Consider the following 15,502-nt stretch of genomic DNA (forward strand, 5'->3'; position numbering starts at 1 on the left):
AAAAAAAAAAGAAAGAAGCTATGATGAGCTAGGGATAATTGAGAAGTAGAACCTCAGGGCCTAACTGCTATCTTCTACCACCCCCAGTAACATTGTTCTGACCAAGGGTAGGCTTTCTTCGCATCTTTCTAGGAACGAATTCAAAGGTAGGTGAGAAAAATTAATGAAACAAATTAAAGAGAACAAACTGATGTTATCTAAACATACCTGATCCAGGGATGTTCCTGTGTCATGCACAATTGCTCTAAGTGGCTGGCTGCCAGTTCTGATCAGGTGCACTCCAATTTTTTCTACAATCTCTCCAAAATGCTCTTGTAGCAACAAAGAACACAGTTTAATTTCAGCTTGAGTCATTGTATTGGGAAGTCTCAGAACTACGAAAAAAACAGTGTAAATTTGTTTTTGTTTGTTGTTTTGAGACAGTCTCACTATGTAGTTTGGGCTGGCCTTGAACTTGTGCATGCCCCTGCCTCAGGCTAGAGAGATTACAGGTGCATGCCACCACAACTCGCTGTAAATTTGTGTATTCTTTCTGGAAAGTAATTTGTCAATACATAGGAAAAGCATTAACATCTTGCACATATTTAACAATGTCATTTTAGATACTCTATTCCAAGATAATAATAAAAAACGTCACAGTTCTATTTATTTATTTTTGATTTTCTAAGAGAGGCTGGCCTTGTACTATGTAGTCTAGGCTGGACTCAAACTGGAGTGGATACTCCTCCCTCAGTCTCCTGAGTGCTGGGACTAAAGGCATTCAGTACCACCCCTGGCACTAGTTCTTTACAATACAGTATTGACATACTGAAACACCTAGTGGCTAACAATAAATTACGGTATACCTGTACAATGGGATACACTAAGCCAACATTTAAAATGATTTAGTACGATACATATTAGCACAAAAATTATTCATATTGTAAACTGGGGGTAGTGACACATGCCTATAATCCCAGCACGTGGGAGGCTGACGCAGGAGGATCGTTGCCAGTTCAAGGCCAACCTGGGCCATATAGTGAGTTCAAGACCTACCTGAACTGCATAGCCAGACTTGTCTCAAAAACAAAAACAAAAACAAAAACAAGTAATACAAGCAAATTGCAAAGAAAAACACAGAATAAAATTCGAGTAAAAAAAGCCGGGTGTGGTGGCGCACGCCTGTAATCCCAGCACTCAAGGCCAGTCTGAACTACATAGCAAAACCCCGTCTCAAAAAAAAGACAAAAAAATGCATAGGAAAATCCTAGAAGTGCATACGGATGAAACGGATTTTTACGGGAGTACATGTGATTCTCATTTTTAAAAAAACTAGGTATAGATGATTCTGTAATCTGCTACAGACCTTAGATTCCGCAAAGAATTAAGGTCACTCATTTTTCACTGCTCAGTGGGAGTGAACAGGCAATTTTGTTCCTCATCCATAAAGAAAAGACACTTTAGAAAAAGAAACGAGTAGGTAAAAGTGTTTCTCAACTCATCTCAACAGTGTTTCAAACAGGAGATGAGTTATATTGTTTGTAGAAACTTAATTCTTAAATTTTACTGCTTGATAAGGTAGACACAAAGAGAAACTGATGTAGGTGGCTGAATGATTGCTCCCCTATCACAAGCTGCGGTGAATTCCTTAGATGCCAATTCTTTGCCCCCCAGACTCGATATCGGAGAGACTATTTCAATCATCCAAATGTCTTTGGAGAAGCATCTTTAGACCCTCTGCCATCCTCGGAAAGGATTTCCAAGGTGTTGGCTCCTGGCTCTTCGGTCCCTTCACGCAGTCGGCCGTCGCGGACGTGGTCTTTTGGCTCAGAGTCAGAGCCGCCTCGCTCAGATGTCATTTTCCACTAACCTCAGGGTCAGGGAGCATCCAAGGTCCCTAACCTACGGCTGCCGCGGTCAGCAAGACGATATTCCGCAGCTCGAGTTCGCCACCTGCACCTAAGCGGAGACCACGTCTCTTTCCCGGAAGCAGATAGCGATCAGCCCGGCGCCGGAGGAGGGAAAAGGTGCGCCGCTCTACCCCCGAGTTTCGGTGGTTTCCGGGGACGCTCTGTCTCTCTTCTCGCTGGAAGGCTGGAGGACGGCGAAAGCCTGTTTGAGTTGCAGGCGGCGGGCGGCTGGGCTCCCCTGCCCCACACTGTGCGGCTGGTGGGCGGGCCGCGGGGTGGCGGGCCTGCCGTCGCCTCTCTGGCCCGGCCCACGCACGTGACCGACGCGGGCTCGGGAGCCGCCGGCCGCACTGAGGGGCGGAGGCGGAGGCGGCGACCGCAGCCGGGGGAGCGGCCTGAGGCAGGGGCCGGCTGCCTGCTCCGACAGCCGCGGCGGAGGAGAAAGATGGCGGAGGCCTCGGCGGCCGGGGCGGACGCGAAGGAGGAAGCGGTAGCCGCCCACCGATTTTTCTGCCACTTTTGCAAGGGCGAGGTCAGCCCCAAACTGCCGGTGAGAGCCCCTTGCCCTCTGAGCTTGGTGCCGGCTCAGATCCCTGCCCCCAGGGCTCGGCACCGGATCCCCCCGTTCCCGAGCCGGTCTCCCCAGGAGCCGGCTCCAGATCCTGGCGTCGGGCCCTTGGCTCTGTAAGCCTTGCCCAACCCTCGTTTCCTCCTTGGTCGCCGCACCTTGTCCCTCGTTTGCCGCCCCCCATCTTTTTTGTGTTCCTTAGCGAATTCTCCGGACAACGCTCCCCCGATTTTAGGGCACTGTTCTTCACCTTGTCTCCTCTCCGTGACGCCCGCCGCCGTACGTGCACTTCCCTCTGTTGCTTCTCGCCTGCGGTTTCCCTTCCCACTTTTCACGACTTTCCCGTTAAACCTTTCGTATTGTTGGTGAGGGGAAATAACGGGTTGCTGAAGACTGGCCCTCTTGACGTTTGTCCCTAGGAGAGGAGGCACACAGAGGCCTGGAACGTAACTGGGGAGAGGGATTTTGGTCTTCAGTGGTTTCCAGGGTTCTTGTGAAAGTGAAAATAGCGGTGTGTTGATGACTTGCAGACTGCCTGTGCTCCCTGTCACTACTGAAGGAAATGAATTTAGGAAGAAGGTAGAACATGTTTTAACTTATTTTGGGTCTCATACTGCTACTGTTTTTAGTGCCACCTCTCATACCTGCTCCTCCCCACTCTATTCAGTTAAGCAGAAGATCCAGGAGAGAATGTTAGGAACTGCTCCCTCAGACGTAAAATTATTTTCACTTGTTTCTGCCAGATTGTCAGCCAGTAGAGCAGTAGTGGTCTAGTTTGTGAAGAAGACGACTCTGCGGTATGCTAGCTAGTGCCCGCATCCCAAACCCAGAAGCTGTTTTGGGTTCTAGAAGTGTCAAGGTTCAGTCTTAAGATAGGGTGGCTGCATGTTATATTCACCTTTGTGTTTAGAGTGTCTCAAAATCTGGGAGAAGGCCTACTAAAGTGTGCCCGTTTGTTTTATGTCTTAGAAACACAAATGGAATATAGTGAATAAGTCCCTAAAAACTACTTTATAGCCTTTGCACCTAAAAGGTGTGTGTGTGTGTGTGTGTGTGTGTGTGTGTGTGTGTGTGTGTCCCCGGGCTTTTGCAGGGGGAGGGTACTGGGGATTGAACCTAGGGCCTTTGCACTGAACTACATCCCCAGTCCTTTAATTTTTAATTTTCAGGCAGGGTCTCGCTAAATCTCTAAGTTCCCCAGGCAGGGCTTGAATTTGCAAGTTTATGACTGTCCTGCCTCAGCCTTCCAGAGTACTGGGATTGCAGGTGTGTTCCACCACACCCAGCTAAGACATTTACAGCATTTTCTTCCCTTTTTACTTGCCTTACTCTAATTTAATCATAGTTCTTCTAATGCTACATGGTTTTGCTGTGTGTGTGCTTTCTGGCATATTTCAGTGTCAGGAAGACCTTGTTTTTTTCCAGCAGACATTAGAACCTCCAGAATTCTCAACACAGATAGGGAATCTGGAGTTTAGCCAGTGCATGTGACCAGTGACATGTTGAATACGATGCCACTGTGACCTTAGCTCTTTGAATCTTTAAGTTGCTGTTCATTAATTTGTTTTTCAGTGAGAAGAAACAGTCTACATTTAGTCTACATTTCCACAGTTTTATTGTGTCTTATCACTTCAAATCTTAAAATGGCTATTTGAAAGGCTTTTGGGGTTTTTTTTAAGATTTTGTGAGCTATCTGGAGTTCTTGATCTTTTTAGTCAGATTTATTATATCATGTCTGACTTGTAAGTTGAGGCCTATCACAATTGAATGTAAGTATGCAAGTACCACTTTACATACAGGATTCTTTGCGGGATATTGTGGAGGTGATATGGAGGAATATGTGGTTCTTACTTTTAAGAACCTCACTTATGCTGGCTGAGGTGGCACACACATGTAATCCCAGCATCCAGGAGGCTGAGGCAGGAGAACTGTTGTGAGCTTGAGACCAGCCTGAACTACAAAGTGAGACTGTGTCTCAAAAAGAGGAAGAGACAAACTTGGAAAAAGTCAAAGTAACAAAGTAACAATGTAGTCATACATTGTTTAGGAGAGGGACAAGTTCTGAGAAATGCATTAGGTGGTTTCATGTTTGTGAAAATATGGAGTATAAGATGGCTACAGTGTCACTAGGCCGTGTAATTTTATGGAACCACCCCTCTAGTCCATTTGTTGACTGAAATGTTATTATTGAATGACAGGAAAGTGAAAGAGGATATGTGTTTTTGATTTCAGAGTGTATGGTAGCATTGGTGCCTTTGGGAAGGTGTGATGGACAAAGATGGGATTTGAATTAAGTTTTGAAGGACAAGTAGAATTCAGATTCAGAATACCCAATTCGGGCTGAGAATACCCAAGACCATAAGGTAGCAAAAGGAAGAACGTGTTGAGGAAGAAGGGAAAGCACTTATTAGATTGTTTGTTCTTTTGTTTTCAGTTGACAAGTAAAATATTATGTATCTATGGAGCACAACATGTTACATATACATTGTAGAATGGCTAACTCTAACATACTTGGTATGATCAATAAATACAGTAAAAATTTAAATACTAAAAAAGTATTACAGTAAAAGACACATTGTCATTATTCCCCCTCAGAATACTCCCCCTCCCTTTGAACACACTTAGCCCATTGCTCTTGCCACTTTTCTGAAGCAATTCTGGAAATGTGCTTCCTTGAGTGTCTTTAGTTATGCTGTCATGGCTGCCTCTATGTCTTAAATCAGTTCAGAACTTTTACCTTTCATGGTCATTTTGCCTTTGGGAAAGAGCCAGAAGCATGGTGCTAGGCCTAGTGAATAAGATGGATGAGTACATACCATGTTTTTCATGAGCTTGCCTTTCTGTCAGACGGCACTTGGCTTTAACAGTCACTGTACTTTTGGTCATACCTCTTAAACACACAAAAGAGACTGCTTCAGAAAATGGCAAGGATGATAGGATAAGTGTTCTGAGCTAGGGGGAGTATTTTGAGAGGGGATAATGGCAATGTGTGTTTTATTTATTTATTTATAAATAATTAATTAATTAATTTTTTGGTACTGGGAATCAAAGTCACAACTTCATGCTTGCGAGGTAGGCACTGTGTCACTGAGCTATATCCCCGACCTGGCAATGTGTGTTTTCATGTACTTTTTTGACACAGGGCCTTGCTATGTAGTCCAGACTATCCTTGAACACCCTACATAGCCCAGGTTGGCCTTGAACTTGAGGTGATCCTCCTGCCCCAGCCTCCTGAGTGCTGGGATTACAGGTGTGCACCACCATGCCTTCCCTTAATGTAGTACTTTTTAAAATTTGGACACACACTAAATTTTGATCAGCCCTTGTATACACGTTACCCTATTTACCTTTTTTTTTTTTGATGTGGTGAGAACACTTAAAATCTGTTCTAACAATTTTCAGTTTATTAATTGTAGTTACAGTGATGTGCAGTGGTAAATCATTGTAATTATGCTTTTGGGAAAAGCTACAATGAGGTTAGAGTTACAGTGTTTTGTTTTGCTTTTTTTATGTATTGGAGATTGAACCACATTGAGTTATGCCTTCAGTCCTTTTTTATTTTGAGACAAGGTCTTGCTAAGGTACCCAAACTTTCCATCCTTCTGCCTCATCCTTCCAGAGTGCTGGGGTATAGGCATATGCCACTGTGTCTGGCTTACTGTTTTGATTTGTATATGAACCAGTGAGTTTCATTTTGTTTCATAGCCATTCCTCATGACCAGGTCAGTAAGTATCTTGTTCAGTGCAAACCTGTTTCTGCTCCTGAAAAACGAACAAATGCTGGTAATATGGTTGTATATGATCTATATGTCTATATCTTTTTTTTTTTGTACCGGGAATTGAACTCATGACCTCAGGCTTGCCAGGCAAACGCTTATGCCGCTGAGCTATATCTGTGGCCCTATATGTCTGTATCTACATACAGCAACATTGAAAAGTTTTTTAGAGATAATATTCGATGTAACCTTGAAATTCCTTCACTATAAATTCCCAGCATACAATAGCAGAATACATAGTTTCATGAAGTAGATAAATATTATTGGAAACTTGGCTGTCCTGAGAATAGCCAGATCTAATTTTTTTGTATAAAGGTTTTCATTGTCTAGATTAAATTTGCGTCTATAGAGGGTACTGACTCTTGTGATAGTGGGTGTCACCTTTGAGTGCTGTTCTGACTGAATACCAGGGACTGGATATTGAGTTTACGCCAGCATCCCCCCTCCTACTGTGGCTTTTGGGATTGTACCCAGGCCTTGATGGAAGGTAGGCAAGTGCTTTACCACTGAGCTACATCCTGAACCCTACATTAGCTTTTAATGGCTATTACTGGGTGTTTACCTACTTGGTGGGAAGGACTAGTTTGGAGCCATTTCAACTGTGGTGATTTATTCACCATGTAGCAGAGCTATAAGGATGTTCAATGGGACTAGGTTGCAAGGTTTTACAATTCTTACTTCTTTTTTACTAGATTTAGAATATAACACATTTTGAAACATTTGGAAGTACATGCAGCAACAGTAACAGCTTACCTAGTGTTCAGCCTTGAAACAAACTTTAATTTTTTTGTTAGTCTTGTTACTCTGATAGATGCATCAGTCTGGCTTACTTTCATGTTTGTTAAGAGAAATAGTTTTGGCTGGGCATGGTGGTGCACTCTGTAATCTCAGTACTTGGGAGGCTGAGGCTGGAGGATCTCTGCAAGTTTGAGTACAGCCCAGACTACATAGTGAGTTCAAGGCCAGCCTGAACTATATAGAGATTGCATTTCAAAAAAACAAAAAGAAAAAAATAGTTTTGGTTATAATTTTGGAGAGAGATTAGAATATGCCTAATGCTATATATTAAACTGCATATAGGTTTGCATTTATTTAACGTGATGAAATATCAGTTCTTAGTACTCATCCTGATCTATCTTAGCTTAGTGTGTCTTTATTTTGATCCTCCTACTTAAGAGGACAAAAAATTCATTTAGAAAGAAGATACTAAGAGATGTGAAATCATGAAGGGAGTTTAAAAATGAAAATGTATTTAGTGGCACTGATATCTGTTAGACTTCAAAGAAGACTCCATTCCAAGTGAGCATTGCTTTGCTTTCAGAGTTTTTCTCATATTGAAAGTGTTTTTTCCATTAACAGTGAAGCTAATTTTAGTGAATACTAACCTTGGATTTTTTTGGGGGTGGTTGCTGGGGATCAAACCCAGGTCCTTGTGCATGCTAGACAAGCACTCTACCTCTGAGCTATGTTCCACCTTAAACTTGCAGGTTTTTTTTGAGACTGGGTCTTGATATGTACTTCAGGCTGGCCTTAAACCCCTTATTTAGCCCAGGCTGTCTTCAATTCCCCTACCTCAGCCTTCCAAGTGCTAGGATTACACATGTGTGCCACCATGCCCAGCTGGATTTTAAAATAACAGATTTTGATTACATGGTCTGAAGCCCCTAGATTTCAGATTTATATATGATTGGGTAAAAATGCCATTTTTTGTTCATAAGATGGTAGGAGAAATACTTAAGGAAACTTTGCAGAAGTTTCCACCTCATCTGACTGTCCTGTTGAGAGATGTGTGAAGTCAAGACTAATGGACTTACCGTGCTATATCAAAGGCTGACTGAGACGTGCATTATGGAAGGCTGTGTCTTGGAGTGTCCGAACATACCCCCTCCCCCATACCACCTCCTTCCCCTCCTCCATTAAATCAAAGTCAGAGATTATTTTATGAGATTGAATCTGGTGGCGTCATTACACAGATGAGATAAACCATATGCGTAATAAATAACCTGCTTTTGGCATTGATGAGACTAGGGTGGTTTTTAAGTGTTTTATGGAGATGAGGGCATTTCCCACATTCAGATGAGAAACTATTTAATTGAGAAGAGTACATATATTGCTCACTTCTGAGGCTCTGCTGAAAGGAACTAGTAGACTTCTCTCCCTGTATTTCCCTGTTATATTGCCTTCCTTGGCTTAATAAACTGTCATCCTTATCAATAAATAATGTTATTTCATTTGACCCTTTACCAGGTACTACACAGGTATGCACTGTGTTGTGTTTTAAACAGGAATGTGTTCTAGTTGCTGTATAGTAAAGAGTAGCAACACGAGGTGTGGTGGTACACATCTGTAATCCCAGCACATCTGTAATTCCAGTGCTCTGGGATGCCAAGGTAGGAGAAGAGAAAGCCCAATTATTGAGATCCTGTTTGCAAATAAAAAATGAACTGGGTGTGGTGGTGTCCACTTGTAATCCCCGCACTAAGGAGGAAGGAGGCTAAGGCAGGAAGCTCATTGTGAGTTTGAGGCCAGTCTGGGCTACATGTGAGTTCAAGGTCAGTTTCCACTACAAAGTGAGACCCTGTTTAAAACAAACAAACAGAAAGTTTGGGGATGTTTCTCAGTGTGAAGGCCCTGGTTTAACTACTGCCTTCCAAAAAAAGTAGGTATCTGTAAGATTTCTTATTTATTTTTGTTTTTTGAGGCAGGGTCTCACCATGTAGTTCAGGAGGCTGGCCTTGAACTTGGGGCAATCCCACCTCAGTCTCTTGAGAGCTGGGATTACAGGTGTGTGCCACCATGCCCAGTGGCAAGATTTCTTTCTTTCTTTTTTTTCTTTTTTTCTTTTTTTTTTTTTTTTTAGCAGTGTTAAAGTTTATTTTACAAAGTAAAGGTGAGGAGTGAGGAAGAAACTGGCTGTGTAGAGCAAGCTTGGGTGGAGTAAAGGAGGAAAAAGCAAGATAAAAATACACCCTAGGGAAAGCAGGATGGGGTAGCATGAGGAGAGCCATGATAGCCTCTGTAAGATTTCATAGTGATATTGAGCCAGCAGATGCAATTTAGTGATTTGAGTGGGGTTTGAGAGGTTTTACTTATTAGATTACCCTAAGCTCTGTCATTGATGACTGTCCGCAAAATCTGCTTAATTAGCATCTATCTGCAATATGGCAGCAGTTTATTTATTTATTGGCATTACTGGAGATTGAACGCAGGGCCTTCACACTGAGCTACATTCCTAGCCCTTTTTTATTTTGAGACAGGTCTTACTAAGTCTCTAAGTTGCCCAGGCTGGGCTGAATTTGCAATCCTCCTGCCTCAGCCTCCGAGAGTGCTGAAAATACAGGCATGCATCAGCATACCAGTCTCTTATTAGGTATTTTTTAATTGAAGGAGTGATATAAATTGAATACCCAGTAGTTACATTTTAAAAGTAGTGACTTTAGTGTTTTAGTCTCTTGTGGTATAAAATGCAAGTGTTATATTTGCACATACAGTGTCTGTAAATGTATTTCCTGCAAGGAGTGATATGAATTGAATACCCAGTAGTTACATTTCAAAAGTAGTGACTACAGTGTGAGTAAGTGTATTTCCTGCAAGACCCGCAAATAAGCACAGTATATGTATATATATATATATACATACACACCTAGGATAGAAGGCTATTTCTAGTCTTGACATTCTGCTGATAAATTGACATGTATATATAGGGGAAATTTGTGGGAATTTTTCTGTATGAAGAAGAAAAAAATTTTACTGCACACAAAATTCCTTGTCATTTTTTTGGGAGGGAGGAAGTATGGACTAGATGTTAATACTTTGTGTTTCGTTGCTCTTTTATGACCTTTTCTTTGGTTTAGGGAGAGGATGCTAAGGTCTTTCAGGCAGCCAGTTTATAAAAAATAAGAAAGAAAGTGAAAGTTGCTTTTTTTTTCTATAGTTGAATTAGAAGGTGTAGATGCTGGCTTTTTTCTCCATCATTTAATCATGGGTAATAAAGGAGATAGTATAGAGCAATGAGTTATGTTTGTAAACATTTCTGACTGTTACAGCAGGGAGGGAAAGGGGGATTGCAACTATTACCTAGCAAACAGAAGCAAAAGGTACTGCTAATAAACATGCTACAATACACAGGACAGCCTCTTACAGTAAAGAGTTATTGAGCTCAAAATGTCAAGAATGTTGAGGTTGAGAAATGGTGGTGTGAATAAAGGTATAGTCCTTTGTCTTCTTGTACTTAAGGTTTTATTTTGGTGTAGCTTTATTTCCTTTTCTTTTTTTTTTTGAGACAGGGTGTCTCTGTATAGTTCAGACTGGCCTTAAACTCACTGTGTAATCCAACCTGGCCTCCAATTCATGGCAATTCTCCTGATTGTTGAATTATAGGTACGTGCCACTATGCCTGGCTTGGTGTAGTTTTATTTCTATTTCACTTGAGAGGGTCAAGTCTTTGAGAAGTTAGAGGAGAGTTTGTGGTAACACTATTAGTTTTTCAGCCTCTTGGCTGAGAGGAAGGATTGAAGTTACCAGTCTTGTTTTAATACTGATTCTTAGTATGACTGGAAGTTAGTCATTTGACCCCTCTCAGTTTACTTATTATACCTCATTATAAGATGGAATGGAGCTATGGAATCTTGATTGAAAGGCAGCATGAGAATGATGAGCAGTTCTTATTTGTACAGATATAGGAACTTTTAGATTGTTCTGTAGATTCATTTTTATGGGGGGCGGTTCACTATGCAGTTGAGGCTGGCCTTGAACTCACTTTGTAGACCAGCCTGGCCATGAACTTGCAGTGATCCTCCTGCTTCAGCCTCCTTTGTGTTGGATTAAAGGGGTGCACCATCATGCCTACCTATGTTCTACAGTTTCAAATGCAGTGTAGGTTAAGTGTTGAAAAGACTTTTCTTAAGATTTTTTTCTTGTTTGTTTGTTAGTAGTACTCAGATGTATGTGTATGAGACTGAAGTATGTCAACTCTCCTGATTATAAACTAGGAATACTTTTTTTCTATGATGACTGTGAGGCTTCTTTTCCTAAAAGAGACCTCTTAGTTTTGTCTTCCTTGAAAACCTGTTAATATAGGTAATCTTCTTTATGATTTCAGCAAGTGTCACAGAGAACTTTAGTAGACAAGATATAGTATTCTGTATACGTCCTTGCCATTACAGATTTGAATAGACTTTAAACCTACAGAACCATCTTCAATGAGGGTTTTATTGTGTTTGTTTTTCACTACACTTAGAATTTACATAATCAAAAATGAAAAGAAATTGCCATAGTTTCTCATTGTTTTCTGCTTTTTTGTGGGTTAACTGAGACCTGCATGTATCCTACAGTGATGCTAATCTTTTAACCTGGTCATTCTCAAACCCTTCAGACCAATATCCTCTTTTTGTAATAAATATTTTGAAATACAGCCAAATGAAATAGACAAGTAAATGAAATAGATAAATAAAACAGCTTTTTTTTATGAGACAGGGTCTTGCTATGCAGTTCAGGCTGGCCTTGAAATCACTTTGTAGCCCAGGCTGGTCTTGAACTCATGATCCTTCTGCCTCAGCATCCCAAGTGCTAGGATTATAGGTGTGTGCCACCACGCCTGGCCAGCTTTTCTATACATATAATATATTTTAAAAATTCTCCTAAACTAAAGGATAAATAAAAATAATGACAATTTATTGTTATTATTGTTGTTGTTATTGTTATTATGTGGTATTAGGGATTGAGCCCAGGGCCTTCTACTGAACTGCTCCCCAGCCCTTTCTGAGAACAGAGCCTTATTAAGTTGCTTAAGTTGGCCTTGAACTTGCAATCTTCCGGTCTCAGTCTCCTGAGTAGCTGGGATTACAGGTGTGTGCTGCTGTGTCTCACACTTTTTTCTTTTTAATTTTTTTGTAGTACTGGGGAATAATATATATATTAATCTGTAAATACTGAGATGTCCCCAACAGAAAGATATAATGTAGTAGATGTTGTTATTAGACATAGGATCAGTTTGACATGACAGCTATTGAAGTGAACTGTTATAGGGGATTTGTAATTTAAATGCCATGAGAAACAAACTTTCAGAATGCTGAACAATTCTTGGTAAAGGTACAAGTAAAACAAAGTATACTTTTTTCTTGCTTTAGCCAGTAGTTAACTTTTCTGGACATTTTACTGCATATTAAAATGGTGCAATGTGAAAGAGAGTGTTATATGTAGAGTGGGAATAGTTCCTAGGCTTTATAATTATAAAGAGTTCTTGAATCCTTAAAAATACTCATATGAAAGTTTGAGAATACAGATTTTTTTTTACTGAACTTTCCTGTGCTTTCTGGATCTACCCATTAAATGTCAGTGACACTTTTCCCCTGCTGAGTGCTGGTGCTCAAAACCCGGTGTCTCACCCAGTTTTCACAATGGACTCCACCACTGAGCTATACCCTTCGCCTAAATTTTGGTAGGACCTTTTAAAGACATTTCCATAGAGGTCTTAATATGTTCTTAGTCACTTGTATTATGTTCTTTAAAAATGACCAAGAGGATTGCAAATTCAAGGCTAGCTTGGGTAATTTAGCAAAGCTTTGTCTCAAAATAAAAAATAAAAACGGCTGGGGATGTAGTTCAGTGGTAGAGCACCCTGGGTGTGGTCCCTAGGACCCCTTTTACCACAAGAAAACATTTTCTTTTTTCCATTTTATCATTCACTCTTCCTTTTCTCTTATTATTCATTACTTTGAGCAGTAACTTTTTGTATTGCAAGATTCAGTCTTTGTCTTTTAGACTTTTACAAGTTGTACTTGATAAGGATTTGCTTGTCCTTTAGATAAGTCCTCCTCCATGCCTTTACCTTCTCATTTCCTTACTAATCATTGCTGTTTCCTTTTTCATCAGTGTCCAACAGTGCCTGGTACATAATAGACATTTGTTAGTTACTATATTTAATGAAGGAATTGTAATTGTAGGATTTTTCTTGCCAATTTCTGCCTTTGTTTTGTTTTTATTTTTTATAATTAAAATTTTTTTATTAGTATATATTTACAGTACATAATGATTACATTCATCATGGGGAACTGGTCCATGTATATAACACATCTTAATTCTTTTTACTTACCCTTCTCTTGCCCACTCTCTCCCAACTTCTGCCTTTGTACCTGTTGAAACCCTTTAGCCAGTGGACCACTTACTATTTATGAGAGGCAGGCAGAGTTGAGCTTCTTGTTGAGCGTACCTTTATTACTATTTATGAGAGGTTATAAGTAGAAGAGACTTCTCATATTACATGCTTTTCAGAATGGCTGATTGGCTTTTAAAGCAGTTATTCATTAAGCATTTGTAGCTTTGGGGGTTAAATATAACTTCATCTAATGGGTCTCCTAGTGTGAATACATTTTCTTTTAGACAAATTAATAAGCTGTTACTTCCCTGAATTTGAAGTTATAGTGCTAGTTGTGAGGTCCTGATCTTGTAATATGGATGGTAACTGCCGAATGGGTAGAGGTACCAGTGTACCTAGTAAAGAAAAATTAGGTTGAAGAATGGAAACTTTATAGCCTGACTTCACTGGTTTGAAAAGTTACTGTATTTGGATTGTTGGTACAGTGTGAAAACTATACTAGTATATTTACTTTCTGTTTAATAGCATGTAAAAGGTAAATTCAGCAAGTTGATTTTTTTCTAGTCGTAATTTGCATTAAAAAGTGATCAGAAATGATATTAACAAATGAGAAAAATTTAAAAAATGTAATTCCCTGAAATTTTCAACCTTGCTTTATTAATATACTAAAATTATTGGTTTATTATTTCCCAAGTAATTCAGTGAGAGGGACTTATTTAATGTATTTCAGCATTCTGCTGTGTGTGTGTGTGTGTGTGTGTGTGTGTGTGTGTGTGTGGGCTGTTGCTGAGGTTGGAAGCCAAGACTTCCTGCATGCTCTGTATGTGCCTTTGAGCTACATCACCTGCTCATTTTGAGCAGGGCATGGTGGCATGTGTATGTAATCCCAGCATTGTAGGTGACCAAGGCAAGAGGATGGCAAGTTTGAGCCCAGCCTTGGCAACTCAGAGAGACCTTGTTTCAAATTTAAAAATAAAAATAAGGCTGGAGATACAGCTCAGTGTAAAAGCCCTGAGTTCAATCTTCAGTACCGATAGATAGATAGATAGATAGATAGATAGTTAGTATGAGCACTGTGGGAGAAAAAAACCTTTAAATACATTATTGAACCTTCCAGGGCTTTACTTTTCCTTACCTGTAAACTAGGGCTAAAGTTTAGTTGTGTTTACTCTTGGTCTCAATGGTTTAATGATTTGAACTTGTGGGCATTGTTGAATTTATATTTCCATATAGAAGATCATATGATGGCCTCTGAATTAATCTTGCTGAAAGTTAAATTTTTACCTCTGAAACAATATGCTTAATGAATTAACAAACCGTTAACACATATAGTTTCTTGTATGATAATGAACAATCTTGAAAATGTTAGGATCCAGGAAGCAATGTCAGGCTTTTCCTTTGTTACATCAAACAGGGCATACTTTCTTTTAATGATTCTGGGAATTTAACTGAGGGCCTTGGGCATGCCAAGCAAGCACTCTACCGCAAAACCTGTATCCCTAGTCAGCAGGGAAGTCTTAATGTTGGTAATGTGAAGTTCTCTTATCTTCTTGATGGAAGATAAGAATTCCAAGTATTTGTATTTTGATGTAGAGGTCTAAATTAGAGGTTGTGGGTTGCTCTTAGGGCAATGGTAGAAAAGAGGACAGTGTTAAATATATTTAATGTAAAGTATCTGTAATTTAAAGGTCTGTGCTTTATTCCTGTCTTTTTGGTTTTAAAGAGATATTTTTAATTAAAATGAAATGATGGCCAGGCTTAGTGGCCCATACCTGTAATCCCAGCTACTCAGGAGGCTAAGACAGGAGGAATGCAAGATTCAGGCCATACTGGACAATTAGCAAGTCCCTGGCTCCAAATGAAATAAAAGGGCTAATGGATATAGCTTAGTAATAGAGTGTTTGCCTGAATTTATGAGGCCCTAAATTGAATCCCCAGTACTGCAAGGAAAAAAAAAAGTGATGGTACAGATTTACAAAAAATGTTTTTACTTGACAAAAGTGAAAAGTTGGCAATTGTCTGGGTTCCCAATTTTTTAAAAATTGAAATTGAACTGCTTTGTGGAATCTAATGGCCTGGAATTCAGGAGGCTAAATTAGTTTCTCAACTGTGTGCCAGGAGATCATAGTAAAATAATGCATACTAAATCTTTTCACCGTCTGCATCTCTTCAC

The 15,502-nt window shown here is 40.1% G+C and overlaps 2 protein-coding genes across 3 annotated transcripts in view; one reads left to right on the forward strand and one right to left on the reverse strand.

Moving 5' to 3' along the window:
- Window positions 1-1,989, reverse strand: part of Polr3c (polymerase (RNA) III (DNA directed) polypeptide C (62kD)) — a gene marked incomplete in the record, with an annotated part of 20,220 nt that extends 18,231 nt beyond the window's left edge. Inside the window, 2 exon segments of the mRNA XM_013509335.1 lie at window positions 208-374; window positions 1,850-1,989. Of these exon segments, the coding sequence (XP_013364789.1) occupies window positions 208-354 (147 nt within the window).
- A 248-nt stretch (window positions 1,990-2,237) lies between these two features.
- The window catches only part of Rnf115 (ring finger protein 115), an 85,891-nt gene continuing 72,626 nt past the window's right edge, over window positions 2,238-15,502 (forward strand). For both annotated transcript variants that reach the window (XM_005413441.2, XM_005413442.2), the window contains exon 1: window positions 2,238-2,439. In XM_005413441.2, the coding sequence (XP_005413498.1) occupies window positions 2,335-2,439 (105 nt within the window). In that variant the 5' untranslated portion in view covers window positions 2,238-2,334. The remainder of the gene's footprint in view (window positions 2,440-15,502) is intronic.

Source organism: Chinchilla lanigera, unplaced genomic scaffold, assembly GCF_000276665.1.
Source record: "Chinchilla lanigera isolate Chin_1 unplaced genomic scaffold, ChiLan1.0 scaffold00167, whole genome shotgun sequence".
NCBI classification, from domain to species: Eukaryota; Metazoa; Chordata; class Mammalia; order Rodentia; family Chinchillidae; genus Chinchilla; species Chinchilla lanigera.